This window comes from Pholcus phalangioides, unplaced genomic scaffold (genome assembly GCF_987345545.1).
Source record: "Pholcus phalangioides strain wild (caught in Gottingen) unplaced genomic scaffold, Ppha-v1.0 ptg000039l_1, whole genome shotgun sequence".
Lineage (NCBI taxonomy): Eukaryota > Metazoa > Arthropoda > Arachnida > Araneae > Pholcidae > Pholcus > Pholcus phalangioides.
This window is the reverse complement of record NW_028301625.1, coordinates 4,865,617-4,883,877: the sequence shown is the minus strand read 5'-3', so window position 1 is coordinate 4,883,877 and position 18,261 is coordinate 4,865,617. Positions and strand designations below refer to the sequence as shown.

The 18,261-nt window shown below is 32.6% G+C and overlaps 1 protein-coding gene across 1 annotated transcript in view; it reads right to left on the bottom strand.

Moving 5' to 3' along the window:
* Positions 1-5,832: 5,832 nt before the first annotated feature.
* The window catches only part of Pdk (pyruvate dehydrogenase kinase), a 59,882-nt gene continuing 47,453 nt past the window's right edge, over positions 5,833-18,261 (bottom strand). The window contains exons 9-12 of the mRNA XM_089254102.1: positions 14,485-14,595; positions 11,746-11,859; positions 11,200-11,360; positions 5,833-8,217 (exon numbers count right to left, since the gene is read on the bottom strand). Coding sequence (XP_089110228.1) covers positions 8,211-8,217; positions 11,200-11,360; positions 11,746-11,859; positions 14,485-14,595 — 393 coding nt within the window. The 3' untranslated portion in view covers positions 5,833-8,210. The remainder of the gene's footprint in view (positions 8,218-11,199; positions 11,361-11,745; positions 11,860-14,484; positions 14,596-18,261) is intronic.

Here is an 18,261-nt window from a genome sequence, read left to right as displayed (position 1 = left end):
ATTGGGAAGAGTCGAGAGTTTCAAAAGCACCAGGGGTCTCCGGAGAAAGTGACATTCCGAAGGCGAACCTATTTTACATACTTCGAACAATGATAGCATTAAATCTCATTATCATAAATAGTCCTCTAGCCCATCTAAGTCCTCATGCCGTGTTTGGATTGCTCCATGCGTTGAGGTGGCCCAGGGAATTTTTTTTAGAATTACGCAGCAAACTTCTGTAATGTGAGCTTCTCACTAAAATATGAAAAAAAAACCTGTGTTTTAATATGAAATTAGGCCAAAAAATATTTTTTAAGATGTTCATTTATAATTTTATAATTATGATTACCGTTAATTTGAATTTACCGTCAATAATATCCGGTAATAGACTACGTGATCTAAAATCTTCAAAAGTGTCAATGTTTGTTTGGATGACATCATAAAAAAAATTATGAAAACAAGACAGAAAAGGAAAGGGAAATTGCATGAAAATCCACACCTGGTGGAGCAGAAGAAAGAGGAATGCGTCTTGAAAAAATGGTCGCCTTTCAACAAGTTTCAGTCACGCCTTAGTGATTATGTCATGCTTGATGACACGTGTGCCAGTGGAAAGCGCATTGGCGCAGAAAAAACGGAAGTCTAGGGGGCACGATGATGATGATGTCAATTCATATATACATTAGATCAGTCGACTCCACCTTTGATGCTGGGGGGGGGGTGCCCGTATCTCAGCTCATGAATGGAATGGTCCGGGGGGGGCAATAAAAGCTACTGGTTTAACATAGGATCCTATGAGTTTGCTTGTGTAAGGGGGCGATGAGAGAAAAAAAGTTTCTGAATAGGGGGGGGGGGCGATGGAACAAAAAGTTTGGAACCTATGTTTCAGAAGAGATTTAATTCACACTTGTTTGACTTCGAAAGTGCAAAACTCAGAATAACAATTAAAAAAAAAGTACAATTGCTGATATGCAAAGTGATTAGTTGAAGTAAGAGCAAATAGTGGGAGGGGTATAAATAACTGTATATGTATTGGCAATCTTAGTTTTGTATTCAAAAAGTAAATTCCACATGTACAAGTTATATAAACTGCCACAACAAATTTCAATAAACTGAATATTTGATTTGCTATCTAATCCACTGTACTAAGAAAATATATAAAAAAAATTATAATTGTTACACCCAGCATTACAACTAAATATTTTTTTACCAGCACAGATCTGTTATTTCTGTGAGATGTATTATTCTTTTAAGTGTGCAGCATTTGTGTATGATAATACAGTGAAACCTTGATATAACGATACTCTGCGGACTAAGAAAAAATATTGTTACAGAGGGATTATCATCTGACACTACCAAATTTATGCTGTTGTTGACACCCGCCCCATAAAAGGCATTTTCAGCATTTATTCGCAACATTCTACTTAGTTTGATCAGTTGATTAATAAAATTCACTTGGTTGTTACACTCTGCAAAGCAGTTTACCACATGACACTAGTGTGTACTACATAGAAAGTAGCTTCACTGCAACTTAATTAACACTTTCAGAGGGTACATAGTGCAAAATACTGCTGTTATTTGGTAATTACTGCTGTTATTGTCAACAACTTCAAAACAAAAAAAACTGGTGATGAATTTTACCCTTTATTTGGCAGTGTTGCTCTCAAAAGCAACACATGGTTTTCTTATATTTTTCAAGTAAAGGTATTACATATTTTGAGTTCATTTTGGCATTGATGCATACCATATTTTTTTAAATATTGACAATTTTTTTTTTCATGTAATAGCATTCAGGGTACCCCTAGTTTGCTTAATATAACCTCTTAAAAATTTTCTCCCCTGGGATATGTCAATGCTAGCTAATTAAAGGGTTAAAAATACAGTAGCCTCTTGCTAATCTGGCATATATCAGACTGGAGCGTTCTAGATTATTGAAAACAACAGATTACTGGGAGTTAAGAAAAACTTTTTTTTTTTTTTTAATAATAATGTGATCTTCACATATTCCCAAGGGACCAGCATGATCAGTCCAGGGAATTTGTTAGTGTTAGTAGACATCCATGCCCAAACCGGGATTCGAACCCAGACCTGCACAGTGAGAAGCTAGTTCCTCAACCACTCAGACTGCCAGGCGGCCAAAACTGGTGTGTTGCGGAGTTTAACATTAGACTAAAAGCAATTTCAAACAAGATTTGAAAAAATATCATTATAGAGGAGGTTTACTGAATATCAAAATAGTGAACCCCCACTGTATGGTAAAAATTCTGTGTACAAAACCATCTTTGGTATTTTGAGGTCCCATATGCACAGCTTAGAGGGAAAAAGATGAGAGTTGAAGAACCTACTTTTCAAGACGTCACATGGTTTTATTTAAAATTTAATTTTCATCAAGGCTGACTGTAACATGTTGATTACTTGTAGATGATGGAAACAGTTTTAGTGATATATAAGGGCAGGTATTCCCCTCCAAAATGTGAGAACATTCTATAATATAGGTGGACTCTTGTGATTAAACGTAGCAGTACCAGTTCAAAACACCCTCCCCCCCCCAAATAATAAAATTTACCTGGCTATGATAGTGCTTTCCAAGATAAACTGCTGTTTGTCTCTGAGTTACAACGGCCTCTCATGCACTTTGTTTGAGAGGCAAAGAGCATTAGAAAAGATAAGAAAAAAGGTGCAGTAGCAAAAAGTCTGGCATATTTTAGATTTGATGGATGATTTTAGGAGTTGATTATTCTCAGAATTATGAAAAAAAAAAATTGCAGAATAATTATAAAAAATGTAAAAATCCAGTCGAAGACACCAATGAAGTTCATTATAACTGATTTTCTCCCATACTCTTTTAAGATTCATTAAAGAGCTATATCATTACATTGTAAATCCAGTAACAAAAGGCTAGTTCCATGTTTTTGTAGAACTTCAAACTTTTGAGGAAAAGAAAAGCAATCACTTTCAAAGATCTGTTAGGATCAATTGTAGTTGCCAATCAATAGATGGACTTCTTTTTTCAGTTCTGCAGAATTTCATAATCTTTATTCAACTATGAAACACTCTAATGAAGAAAATTTCTTCTATGAACTATTTAAATACTCATTAAGTATTTAGCTTTTATATATATTTCCTTGAATTTGTCCTTTTTATTTATTTATTTATTCAATATTGTTTGGCCGAAGCCTATACAAGGGAATGTGGTAGTGAAATTTGACAGAGGAGATGGTTGATGTTACAAGAGAAATCAGAAACTGTAGTACAATCAATAATTTTTGATGAGAGATTGTTCCAATCTTTTATTGTTCGAGGAAAGAAACTAAATTTAAAACAATCTGTGGATGCAAAGATGGGTTTCAATTTTTAGAAATGGGTAATTCTGTTGGAAGAACATGAAGCTAGAGTTAGAAAATTGGAAGTGTCAATATAAAAAAGGCCGTGAAGGATTTTGAAAAGGAAGGTTAATCAAGAGAAGGTTAATCGAAGGATATAGGTTTCAAAGCACAATGACTGAAGTGATGGGTGGAGTTTTTAAGGTTTTGACGAAGAAAAAGGAGTTTTTGGAGACACTTGTGAAAGACGTAATTGACATGGAGGTTCCAACTTAGGTTAGCAGAAATAATTACACCCAGATATTTATAATTAGAAACTTCAGTGATTAAAGAATTAATAATAGTGTAAGAAGAATCAAGGGTAAGTCTTTTGCAAGTAATTTTCAGTAAAAACTGTTTTTGAAGAATTAAGGGGTAATTGCCAGGACGAGCACCATTCCGATACTATGTTAAGGTTATTTTGGAGAGATGCTTGGTCGGATTCGTTGTGCACTGATTGTTAGATGACGCAGTCATCTGCAAAGAGTCTGATACAGCAATTGATGGAATTAAGAAGATAGTTTGTATAAATAAAAAATAATAAAGGTGAGAGGACCGCACCCTAGGGCATGCCAGACTTAACCTGGAGAAATGGGGAGTTCTGGCCCTTGAAGGAGACAAACTAACTGCGGTTGGTGAGGAAGGCTTCCACCCATTTAAACACTTGAACACATAGGTCAAGGTTTTGGAGGTTAAGGATAAGTTTATTATGGGGCACCCTGTCAAAAGCTTTAGAAAAATCCAAGAAAATTATATCAGTTTAGACATTTTTGTTGATACTGTTTGATAAATTATGTATGAAAAGAGCTAATTGGGTAGTTACTGATAAAGATGATCGAAAGCTGTATTGATTAGGTAAAAATAAGTTTATTGAATCAAGGTATGAGGGGTTTCCTTGGCAACTTGTGCTCGAAAGGTTTGCAGCATGTAGAGGTCATAGTGCCTGGTCTGAAATTAAGGGTGTGTGAAAGAGAACCTGATTTATGAATTGGGATTATCTTATTAACTTTCCAGTCAGAGAGCAAGTTAGATGTGTTCAATGAGACGTTGAAGGTAATTGGAAATTTCATCAGCACAAAATTTGAGAATGTGATTTGGGATCCCATTGGGCCAGTGGAGTGGGGTTTCAATTTTTTTGAAAAGATTCAGAAGGCCTACTTTAGTGAAGACAGGACTAGAGTTGAATAATGAATCGGAAAAGGAGTATTGAGAGGAAGTGGGGGTCAGAGGAAAAAATTGAAGAAAAAGCCTGCTTAAATTCTGTGGCAATATCAAGGTGAGAAGTTAGGTCAATGTTATCAATTTTATGGCAAAGAAAATTCAAAATTTTGAGGAGCTTTAAGGTAGTGAGGTAAGGAGTTAGTTAGATAATTTTTGTTTTTTGGTGAAAGACGGGATCTTTAAGGTTACGTTTTGTAGAGACCGAGATCTTATTTCTGAGAGAAAGGGCATTATTAAATTTGAGTTTGGAGAAATTTTTGTGAATTTTCCTTTTTAAATGAATAATATCATGGTTGATCCAGGGGTTATAATGAGGTGTTTTTAATAGGAACAGAGGCTTTGCATTTTTAGATAACAGCTTTAAAAATTTACTCCAGAGAATAAGAATATCATTTAAGGAAGATGAGATGAAATCAGGGAAATGGGTGTGAAGTATATTTTGCATAAGGGGAAAGTTAGCCTGGTTAAAGTTGAGTTTTGCAGTAAATTTAAATGAAGGGAGAGTGTGATGGAGGAAAAATTTACAAAAAGAATTTTGTGGTCAGAAATGCCATCAAAAACTGAGAAATCTGAAACCAGGATTTTATTTGAAACAGTAATTAGGTCAAATGTAGAGCTAGAATGGTTTGAGATTCTTGTTGGTTCTAGGATAGTTTGAATGAGATTAAACTTAGGGAAAAGAAAAAGAAGTCTATTATTAATATAGCGATTACCCAAGAGGGACTCCATTTTGCGGCAGTCAATTCCAGGTAGGTTCCAATCACGTTAAGAGGTGTGAATTACAAAATCTATCTAAAATTTTTTCCAATTCAACAAAACAGTGAAAATCTGAAGCGGGGGGTAAGTAAAGAGAAAATATTGCAATAGGAGTGCAGTTCGGGCAAAGCCATCGGCACCAATGATTTCAAGATTGGAGTCCAAAGAAATTTCAAGAGGTTGGAGCTATTAAAGACGAGGGCCTTGCCCCCTCCCCATGGGTATTTCTATCTTTACAAAACGCAAGGTAGTTAGGTGGTAAGAATTTGGAATTGCTGATATATTGCCATATAAACCAAGTTTCAGTGGCAGCAAGAAAATTCGGATTATGAACTAACAGATTCGAAAGAATAAGTTTAATTGGTAATGCTTCTTGTATTAGTTCAGATTTTGAAGGGATTTTTCTGAGGTGCTACAAGGGAATTTGAAGTGGCGAAGTTGATATGTTGATATCCTTGAATATAAAAAACAATGAATATATACTGTAAGAATCTGATATATAAAGAGTACACCTTATAAAAGGAATATCATTTATTGTCAAAAAACTAATGTTGGAAACACAAAAAACATTCATTTATAGGAAGTTATAAAATTAGGAAGCTTTTGCTATAATGTCGAAAAAATTCCTGAAAACGTCAGTTTTTCTTCCTCTCTTCAAGAATTAAAAGAAAATGTATTATCATCACACAACCTCCTAAATGACATAATCTCTGAGGTAGTTCTAACAAAGGATAGAGAAAGCAAAGACACAGAATAGTCACATACTTTTTATCTCCAATTTTTTTTATGACCATGAACTTGTTATTCCAAAATTTTAATATACTTTGTTGTACATCAACATGCAGTCTGGCATTTATAGCTAGAGCTAGACTTGAAGGGGGCAGGATGATGTTATTATACAAGTACAGTCAAAATCCTATGAACTGATACCCTCTATCAGGGCCACAACTAAGTGAGGGGGGAAGGGTAACAAGCAGGTCTGATGCCCTGGGCGCAGGACAAACAAAAAAATTTAACCTCTCCTTCAACATTATGAGGAGGCACCTAAATGCATACTTTCCCCAGCTGACCAAGTATCTAGTTGCGCCCTGCCCTCAATAATGTTGATAACCGCCTATATAATGATATTACTCTCTCGTCCCTATGCACTTTTCATAGTGTTAATATATTCCTTCTATAACAATGTTTCTATGGTCCCTTGAGTACCATCATATAAGCATTTCACTGTATATTCACCTGCACACATCATTGATGTGGGGTGGGGGGGGGGTCATTGCCCTCTCCATGACCCCTTTATCGCCGCCCATGGACACATATATAAAAAGAAAAAATTTTCAGCTTGAAAAGGGTCCAGTACAAAAAATGTCAAATCATACGAAGGAAAGTTGGGTTTGTAACACTGTCATGAATTATTTTCAAGTAGAATTTTTATCAGACCTATATATATGGACTGGCACACAATTAGTTAAAGACCCTTCAAATTTTTGATACCTGACAAAAGCACCAATGCTCTCATGTGAGATTCAAACAAGAACCAAACAGCTGACAGCTAGTATATGTGAAGAACTGCCAGATGGCAAATTTGTTTATTGAACTGACATAGGATAATAGGCTATGTCAGGGCTGTTTTAATAGCATCATTAGTCCGCAGGCAAAGAGATGCTTGGGGGGCTACCATTCAGCCCTGAAGTACCACCACATCCAATTTAAAATCTTGTTTATATATAGGGTGAAAACTTAAGTCAGTTTCAGCTTAAATAACTATGAACTGTTGGATATAAACATATACTTTTAGTTAGAAAATTATTCGAATAGCATTAACTTATTTTAGATGTGTCTCATTTATTTTACACGAAACAAACCATGTGCACAGAGATAAAAAAAAAAATTAAATGTTTATATGGTCCCCCTGTTCTCTAGCTTTCAGCTGAAAAGAGTGTGTCCTGTCTGTCTTGAGACCCCCAAAAATTACATGTTTCTAAATGAAATATTAGCTGACATATTTGAATTCAAAATGTCCAAAAATGAGGTAAAGAACAGCATATATTAAGGGACAACCTTGTTCATATTCTGTTCTTTCTCATTTTCAATGATTTTGAATATCTCGGCTAATATTGCACTTAGAAACATGGAATCTTCTTTGTTGGGCTCAGAAGAAGCAGGGCACTTTCTAATTGGAAGTTGGAGGAAAGATGGGGACCATATAAAAAAGATAATTTTGTATCTCAGTGCATATACAGTTGGTCTTTAATAAAACAACAGACATATCTGAAATGGGCATGTCATTTGAATGCTTTTTCTAATTAAAAGCATGTTTCTATAACCAATGACTTACAAGTTATTAGAGCTGAAATAAGCTTAAGTTTTTCACACAATGTATATTTTGTCTCATTAAGATATTCTCCATCCACTTGGGGTCTTTGAGCTGTGCTTGGGTGGGCCCATGCATCAGGATGGCCCTGGGGGAGGTGTACAGTTTTACATTTATGAAAAATTAAAAAAAAATTTACATCCATCACCAAAAACTTTTGAAATTGGTTTCTTTATTTGCAATCATGTGCACACAACTTAACAAAAAAAAAAATCTAAAATTGAAAACAGTAACAAGGTGGTTGGATAAAACATTTATAAAATCAGAAACAAATCTTAATAAAATATACATAAATGTCCACATTTTGGTTAGTCAAAATAAATATACACAGGACATCCAATTCTACTTTAAATGTTCAACTATACAAAAAAGAAGTTTGCATTGATTACATACAGCTTACAGCTGCATCTCCAACAAATGTGTAACAAAAACAATTTTTGACATGATCTGACCAGATTTACAGAAACTTTGAAGTGGGCGTAATATCTACCATTGCCTGTTTCAACAGGATTTCACACAATTCTTTATTGCCTAAAAAAGAAATTTTACATGAATTACCTCATAAATAGTAAAATAATATACACATGAAAATGAAGCAGAAAAAACATATGCAATAAAGAGTCTCTATGATATACTTCTAGTTAACCCTCCAATGTTTTTTTCCCTCACTCCTTCTTTCAATGAGATGTATTTTTTCCTCCCCAATGCAAGGATCCACCAAAAGTGAAAACCTGGGGTTTTGGAGAAAACAGGAAAAAAAAGAGATTCTAGTTATATTATTTTTTATATGCTTTGCAAGTATACAGGATTCTTTCACAAAAGAGGTTTTAGTGATTCGATAACAATAGATGATGCGGTACTGTATATGGAGATTCGAGGACATCTGTGAGTAAATATTGGAATAGGTACTGATTTTCATCCGAGGGACAAGTATTTGATACTTTGTTTCTGGTTTTAAAGCAAGTGTAATTTTTTTTAAAAGAGGTTTTGGAACTTTCTACATTATAGGGACTGTTTGCATAACTTCATAGGTAAACTGTTGCATCAGAGCCATGGGTGCCAAAGCACCCCCAGTATTTTTGACATGCATCCAAACACACAACAATTTATTCGAAAATCAGAATTGAAATTCAAGCTGAGCACCATGGGTCTAAAACACATCTGACATGCCTATGTGTGAATTTAATTACCTCTACTTAAATTGAGCATTTAGATTTAGCACCATGCATAAATCAGAGACATCGAATGAAACATGTATCAAATAAAAAACACATAATGAGAAATTAAGCAGAAATGAAATAAACTGATAGCAAACTATATAATGCCGAATTATCATAGGTGTAAACTTGTATCCAGTCCATGAGCCTAAGCTCCCAAAAGCTCACTCAATATTTGCCCCCCCATCTTGATAATACCTATAGAAATATTGGGTTGGAGGCCCCCTGCTGCCACAAAATATATATTCAATAACTTTACACCTTTGCATACTGTACTTATTATTACTAATTTGATAATGCAGTAGTCAGTTTGAAATCCTTTCTCTATGAAATTATTCTAATGTATGATCCTTCCAATCAAAGACAAACATAGAAAAACGGGGAAAAATTTTAAGTGAAAAACATTTTTTTTATCTACTCTTACACAAAAATTTCCAAGATTACTTTCTCTTATCTCAAATCGGTGCACACACTTAGTAAGTGGAAGAATGGTGTTTTGTATTACTCCCATAGAACTTCCGACATAATATTACGTCAGAAACATTGAACAGGTTAATGAAAATTTTACAAGAACATTTACTTTGTTTTTTTCTACATTTACTTCATTTTTCATTACATTTACTTTGACTTACATTGAAAAATACAGTTAACACAGGGCCAACCTCCATTCTGTAAGACCTGACTTCGATTTTAGTGGACACTGGGCAGAGCATACATTGGTAGGCTCCCACTAGAATCAAAGATGGTTGGTAAGTCGGGGGAATTGTTACCTGCCTGTAATAAAATGGCTGCAGATAGATTCATGATTTCTAGAATGCATTCTATTTTTCAGACATTTTCTTGGAGTCATTTATAATGGTAATATGTTTACCTTACAAAGTTTAATTTTTAATTGATGAAGACATGAAAAAGAATAACATTGTTTCTTTAGGAAAAGTTTCAGCAGCATAGAAAGCAGTTTAGAGACAATTCTCAAAAATCCTCAATCAGTTATCATAAACACGTTGAATGTTGTTCTAGCAAGAAAAAAAATGTGTCTTTATGAAAATTTCGGCACAGTGTCAGTCAAAGATTAATCTAACTTGAGATAGTCATTTAACCCTTTAACCTCCCCATCATCTATATATGATGAGTGTGGTAGCCTGCTTAATAATCTTCTGGTGATTTGAATTGTTTTTTTAGAGGAAATTCTTAAAATGACAAAAAAACTATCATAACTTTGTATCTTTCATTATATCTCTTTTCCCACAGTTTTTCTTGTACTGTATTTCCCCCTTTTATTCAATCCATGCTTTTTATTATTTTATTGAAATCTACTTTACACAAAATAAAACCGAAAACTTTAAAAAAATGATTTTTTTTTCACTGCTGCAGAGAGTGTAGCAAATTTCTAACAAATTGCACAGCCACAGGATTAAGATGAAAATTAACACAGTCATAGTGATGAAACAGAAATACAATGAAATGTATTTCTGATGTTTTGATATTTTGAGAAAAGGTTTATGAATGGAGGAGAGAGTGTTCTTGACTATAAGCATTCCTTCACTTTTTGTGCTTGGAAAATTTTATCAATGCACCAGTGTTCATTATGAATTATTAAAATTACTGATCTCTTCAGTAAATTCTTTTACACCATTCAGAGATGCACTACTAAAGAGGTTTCTTATAAATATAATATTGCATAGAATAGATTTAATCTGTGACAATAATATTTTTTACACACACATTCTTTTCTCTTTCTCTCGCCCACCCATACAAAAAAAGCAAGATTCACTCTTTATTTTCCAGGGTTACAACATAACTCCTTTTCAATGATTGACATGGTGGGGAGCATTTATTGTCCTCCTGTGGCAATTCACCACAATTCACACCTCTAAAATACAGCAGATAAATTCATTTGATTTTGAACGGGTGTCTGGTGACTTTTGTCAATAAAGTATGTTTACAGTCATATTTCTAGCACATCATCTATGTGAAACTCTTTGTTTAAAAACAAATCTATTTCCATAAAAAAAAATTTAAGCTATTTCCACTAAAAACATCAAAAGAGGAAAGAATCATTCCATTTCTCTTAAGAAATAAACAAATATCCTTTCATGGTATGACCATTATACAAATACAAGGCTACAACAGGCAAAATGCCCAACGAAGTGGCTGAGAAAAAGATGCCCATAACAAATATGGATGTCATGAAGAATTGGAAATATTTTTCCTCCTTTTCATTCAGGAACATATTACTAGAATTTTAGGTCACAAAATGTAAAAAGATCTAAGAAAATTCAAAACATCAGCATACCTCACAGTTCTTGATGAATACTGCCTCAATCCTAAAGAGGTAAATGGTTGTGGATGAAGAGAAGGCATGCTCCAATCATGTGTTCCAACAGATGCACGATAATGTTTACTTGATGTTTTATTGAATACGGGTAGAAGCTCATTTGCTTCACTGGAAAGTGCCTGAAATACAAATAACCATTTATAAAGTCCTATTTAAACAATCTATTGCACTGATTCCCATAGCCTATAAATACAGATACAAATGAAGAGAACAAACACAGAAAAGCTGAGAATGTTTTCGAATTTTTTTCTTCAGAAATTTGAACTGCATATTCCACAGAGTATATCTACCAAATTTTGCTATGCTTTGACCATTACATTACTCACTAGAGAGCTCTGAACACCTATTATTTTACACCCACCTAGCATATATCATATTCAACCGATTATATAAAGTGACTACAAACAAGATAATCATTTTTGGTAAGGCAAATTGGCGTAAATTTTGTGATAAATATGTTTAAACATTAGAAAAAAAATTGAATTGTACGTAACTCAAACATACTTTCAGATATATGTGAGCATCTGTACCATATCCTTCAGCAGATGTAACAACAAGGTCTCCTTGTAGATATCGAGCATAAAGTCTAGACAATGGCAGACCATAACCATAACCAGCCTAAAACAAAAAATGTGAATGGTATGTTTATTAACTTTCACTGATGAAAGATAAATCACACTGGATGTGTTACATGTTATTTTAAAATATTTCAAGAGGCTATTTAACTTAGAGTCATAACATAGGATTGAAAAAATTTTCTCTTTCAAATGAGGTGAAGTGACTTGTCTCACCGAAGAAATAAACTATTGATTCTTTTTCTTTTTGCATTACTGTTATTTCATAAGCTTAAACATGGATCATATATATATATAGTTAGAAGCTTCTAATGAACAAGGTATCCCAGGACATTACTGTGAAATGAGAATGGGATAGTATACGCCAAGACAAACTATTTCTCCAATGGAACCTAGGGTCCCAAATGATTTATTTTCAGTGCATGTTAACAAAAAAACTTAAGCCATTGGCACCAAAAAAATGAATGATCATTTTATTAATGTAGCCAGAAGTGAATCAAATGAGACAAATACTGATAATGATCATTTTCCAATACAAGTGTCTCGTAACCAAATTAACTATGGTTTTCACTCCAATAGAAGAAAACTATGTTAAATATATAATTATGAAATTAAATAATAACAAAGTCATTGGATATGATGGCATTAATGCTAAAAATAGTTTGTAAACACCATCTGCGGTTTATATCACATATAATCAATACTTCAATTACTGAAGGTACTTTTATTGAAAAACCTAAATATGCCATTGTTAGACCTATTCACAAAACTGGAAATATTAATAATTATAATAATTATCGCCCAATATCGATACTTCCAATTATGTCTAAAGTCATAGAACAGGTTATGAAAATGAAAATTATAGATTTCCTCAACTCTCATTTTGCAAAAAACCAATTTGGATTTCTTGAAAATAAAAACACAGAAATGGCAGTTCTAAAACTCACTGAATACATTTACAAGAATGTCAATAACAATAACAAAAAACCCTTGCTATTTTTTTGGATTTACGTAATGCATTTGACAGCGTTGGCCATAAAATACTCCTAGATAAAATTTATAAGGCTGGTATAAGAGGAAAAATACATGACTGGTTTAAAAGCTACTTAACAAACAGAAAACAGGCAATTAAAATTAAAAATGAATTAGGATCTTTTAAGCAAATAGTAAGCGGTGTCCCACAGGGATCGGTACTCAGAGCAATACTCTTTTTGATTTATGTAAATGATATATACAAATACAACGTCATAACAGAAATAAATCAAAACCTCGTTGGTGGCTGAGAAAATATCATCTATATAACACTTACAAATGAATGGAAATATTATAAGTTATGCAGATGACACGGTGCTTTTCATTTATGATAATCCCCAAAGCAGAATGTGCCAAAATCTGCGACGTACGCCGCAGAACAATTACCGCTATTGCAGAATTTGGAAGAATTTTAAGAAAAAGTGCAAAAAACACTATTACATGAATAGGGATTTTTACCACAGAACATTTCCAGTTAGCTGAGGGCTCGTTGCAGAACAGTGCTAAATATTCTGCTTTGTGGCTGATAATGATAACCTAAACCTCAAATATAAAGCTGAAAACGATATGACAATAATTTCACAATGGCTAAAATACAATAAATTGACTCTTAATCTAAATAAAACTAAATTTATGCATTTCCAATTATATAACAAACATAGAACCAATAATAATAATACAATATCATGTAGAACATTGCTCACGTAATAATTGTTGCTGTACCGAATTAAATGAATCTGATGAAATTAGCTATCTAGGAATCGTTCTCAATAAAAACCTTAAATGGAAGTCTCAAGCGGTGACAGTAAGTAATAAACTAAAATACATTAATACCAGGATTTACTGCTTGAAAAATATTATATCCCCTGAATTTTTTCTCCGTACGATTTATTTCGCCTGGATTTTACCAGTAATACAATATGGTGTTTCGGTATGGGGTGTATTATGACTCAAATATAAATATAATAAGAAACACTCTGGGAAAAGTTGTGAATAACATATCTGAAAAAATAAATACAATCCAAGACTGTCACAATGATTATAGATTTAACATCAATAAACTGTCTTTACAAAATATTTTTTATTCAGAAAAATCCCGATTGGTTCAAAATTAAACGCCAACAGAGACAAAAAAGACGATATGGAATTCAATACGCCATACCTAAACCAAACAAAACGATAATACAAAAACAATTCATATACATAGCACCTAAGGAATATAATAGATTGAGAGACGAAATAAAATCAGAAAAATCACTGCACAAATTTAAAAAACTACTAATAAACAAAATCAATGCAATTGAATAATAACTTATACATGCATTTCTTTTTTCTCTCTTTACGAATGTAATGAGGACTGGATATTATATCTTAATTATAAACACCATTGGTCTATTGTCAACTCCAATATATACTATGGTATCAATTTGCCCTGGACGGATTATGTAATCCCTTGGGCTAATACATAAATGGTAATATATATGTTTTTGTATATTGCGTCTGTATTGTATGTGTTTTTTGGTTTTGTGTGTATTATTTATTATATGTTGTATGTGTGTGTGTAATAAATTTCAAAAAGGGAGGAAAAACTGTTCAATAGCATTCTTTCGAAACACATTTTTTTGTCCATACATACCAAAGGAGCTGATTCAGGATTCGAAGCTGAAGGCTTTGGAGCAGTTGAATACATGTATTGAAACAAAAGGTCTATATGTGAGCGAGGAATACCTCCACCCCTGTCAGACATCTGAAAAGAGAAATGCAAAATAACTTTTCAACTTGAGAATGGCAACGGTCACTGTTGTTTACAAACATGCCTGTGTAACGCTGTTGAAAAAAAATTTTGTTTTCTACTCGATTCTTTGATTTCTAAATACGGTGAGTGACGCAGAATATGTTTAACTATGCCAATAATTGAAAATTAACATCGTTTATGCAATTAGCCATGTTAATTAAGATGCAAATAAAATAAATAAAATTGGATTTAACCCTAAAGTTAAATGACAAACGATTAAGTCGCCATCTATATTTAAAAAAAAATAAACACACTTGAAAAAAATTATTTGCAAGATGAACTGCAACGTTTGCTCTGCCACGATATATGATACTAATGAGGTGCTGTTCAAAATTATTCCATCCAACCTGTATAGGGAAAACTGAAGCTGCTTTCTGCAAAATGAACAAAGAGTCGAAAAAAAATTATGTATGCGAAAATTGTGTTGAGCTAGTGAGGGGTCTGAGGGTACTCATCAAAATGTTAAACACGTCTTAGATCAATTCAAGCAAGAGATGAAAGCAATGATCCAAAATAACCTGGCTTCAATTCAGAATACCATGAAGGAATACAAAAAAGATATAGGCGACATTACTAAAAGCTAAGAGTTTCATATGGAATTATTAAAAGAGGTTGACAACAAGGTGCAAAATTTATCCAATGAAATAACCCATTTGCGTGATTAAATCTTGCAATTAAAGAACGAAAATATTCAACTGACATATTTGAACTAAAAGACTCACTTTCAGATATAGAATATAGGAGTAAAGCAAATAACATCGAAATAAATGGTATTCCTGAGGAGAAAAATGAAAACATAATTGAAATGTTGAACAACATAAAGGATGTGCTCAACATCACCCAAGATACCGAAATTGAGAAAACACATAGGGTACCATCATTCACAAAGGGGAAACCTAATCCAATTATTGTCAGATTCAAGGAGGAATCATCAAAGACGACTTGGATTGATGCTGTTAAAAAGCACCCATCCTTAGATACTGATATCATCAATAAGAATTTTACTCCTCAGAGAATTTACATCAACGAACATTTGACTCGACACATCAAGCAACTGTTTTATGCTGTAAGGAAATTCAAGTATGAACAAAACTACAAGTTTGCCTGGACTAAAAATGGGAAGGTGTTTTTAAGACAGACAGAGACATCCACGGTATTAAGGATAAGAAACACCAAAGAATTGGAAAAAATACTTGTAAACAATGTTTGACTTGGTAACTGAAAACTATATAGAAATGAACAACGATAGAGTGCCTGTCTTGAATTCGCCTAATTCTATAAAAGAGTTTCTAAATACCGATGAAACAGCTTGTAATATGACACTGAAATATATTGTCTGTAATGTGAGAAGTATGAGGAAAAACTTTGACAATTTTATGGTATTTTTAAAATATACTAATGAAGATTTTGATGTGATATGTCTAACTGAAATCTGGATTAAGGAATATGAAGTGAATATGTACACAATCCCAGGTTATTATAGTTTTTATAATTGTCGTGAATATAATAAATCAGGAGGGGTTTACATATACATTAGAGAAGGTATAAAAGTCAATTCAATCTCTAGTCAATTTCAGACAGCAGAAATTTTAACATTAAAAATTTGTGATTTCAATATTATATTTTCACTATTTTATAGATCACATAATTATACCATTGAACAATTTAATAATGAACTTAGAATATATTTGAACAAATTTAAAAACTCGGATATGGTAATTATGGGTGATATGAATGTGAACCTATTCAATGATAATGACATAAATATTAATGAATATTTGAATTTATTTTGTTTAAATGGTTTTCCTTCATTTGAAAAATGTGTTACAAGAATCGGATTTACTGATTCAACTGATATTGACCATGTTTTTTACCGTTCGCTAAAAAATAATTTTCATTGTAAAATGGGCGTATATGATGCGGGAATTACTGATCATCATCTACTAATTGGTTACATAAGAAAATGTTCACCATATAATAGCGATAACAATTCAAATTATATAGAAAAAACTTGGATAAATTATGAATTATTTGAACGATTTATTAGGTGTGTTTATTTCAGGTGGGGTTTCGATGAAATCGATACAAATCAGGCTTATATACGTTTTATTGACATCCTTAGATTAAATTCAAGCTTATTTATATAAAAAAAATATGTTAAAGATAGAAATAGGGCAAAGCTTAATGAATGGATTACGGATGACCTAATTAAAATGATAAATATTAAAGAAAAACTATATATGAAGCATCATAAAAATCCATTCAGACATGATTATGAAATCAAATATAAACAATATAATACTAATTTAAAGAAAGCAATCAAAAAACAGAAAGATAATTATTTTAGGGAAAAGTTTATCAATTTGGGATAAAATAAAAGAAGACAGTGGAAATTTATAAACCATTTTGTAAACAACAAAAAAATTATGAAATTACCCAATTGTTATGATCAAAATAAACTAGCTAACAATTTTAACGATAATTTTATAAATTGAGTGATGGATACTGAAGTAAACAATCAAATAAATGACTTTGCAAACAACGAAAGTTCTCAACTCAATTCAATTGTTCTTCACAAAATTGACTTGCCACAAACTGAAAGCTTGGTTAACTCAATCAATATTAATGAGCCGGCAGGAAGTGATGGTCTGACACCAAGAACGATTAAAACTATCTATCGTCACCACCCATCACTAATAACCCATCTGATTAATAAATCTCTAGATACTGGAATATTTTATAATGAACTAAAAAAGTCGATTGTTACGCCTATATACAAGAAAGGTAATAAAGATGACATGAACAATTACAGACCAATTTCGATTTTACCTATTATGTCGAAATTATTAGAGAAATGGGTAAAACGACAACTTAATAGTTATTTACACGCCATTGCCTACTACTCACATCATCAATTTGGTTCCAGGGAAAAAAGGAATACTGAAATAGCTATGATTAGATTAATGGACTATATACAAAATAAAATAAATAATAACAAAAAAGTAGCAGCTGTATTTATAGGTATCAGTAAAGCGTTTGATACAGTAAACTGGGATATCTTATTGGAAAAACTAAAAAATATTGGAGTAAGAGGGCTCCCGCTCAATTGGTTCAGATCTTTTATAACAAATAGGAAACAGACCGTTAAAGTAGGCAATGCGATAAGTCAGGTAAGGGCAATAGATACAGGCGTACTTCAGGGATCGGTTTTGGGCCCAATACTTTTTTCTATTTACATTAATGAAATTCATAATATCAATATTTCCGGTCAACTTGTTTCATTGGCAGATGATACAGTTCTGGTTTCCTCAGCTGAAACAACTGAAGAATTGATAAAAAATTTGGAAAAAGACATCCATACAATAAATAAAAGAATTCGACACCTTCGACTTAGGCTAAATGCTAGCAAAACTAAATGGATTTCCTTTAATTTAACTAACTTAAGCACACAGACCGATTTAATGAAATTTCATGAATGTAACGACTTTCTTTCAAATACTATATGTAACTGTTCATACATTGAAAGAGTACAGCATTATAAATATCGTTGAATCATTATTTCATCTAACCTAAAATGGAAAGATCATACTGATCAAGTAGTTAATAAATTACGAGCAA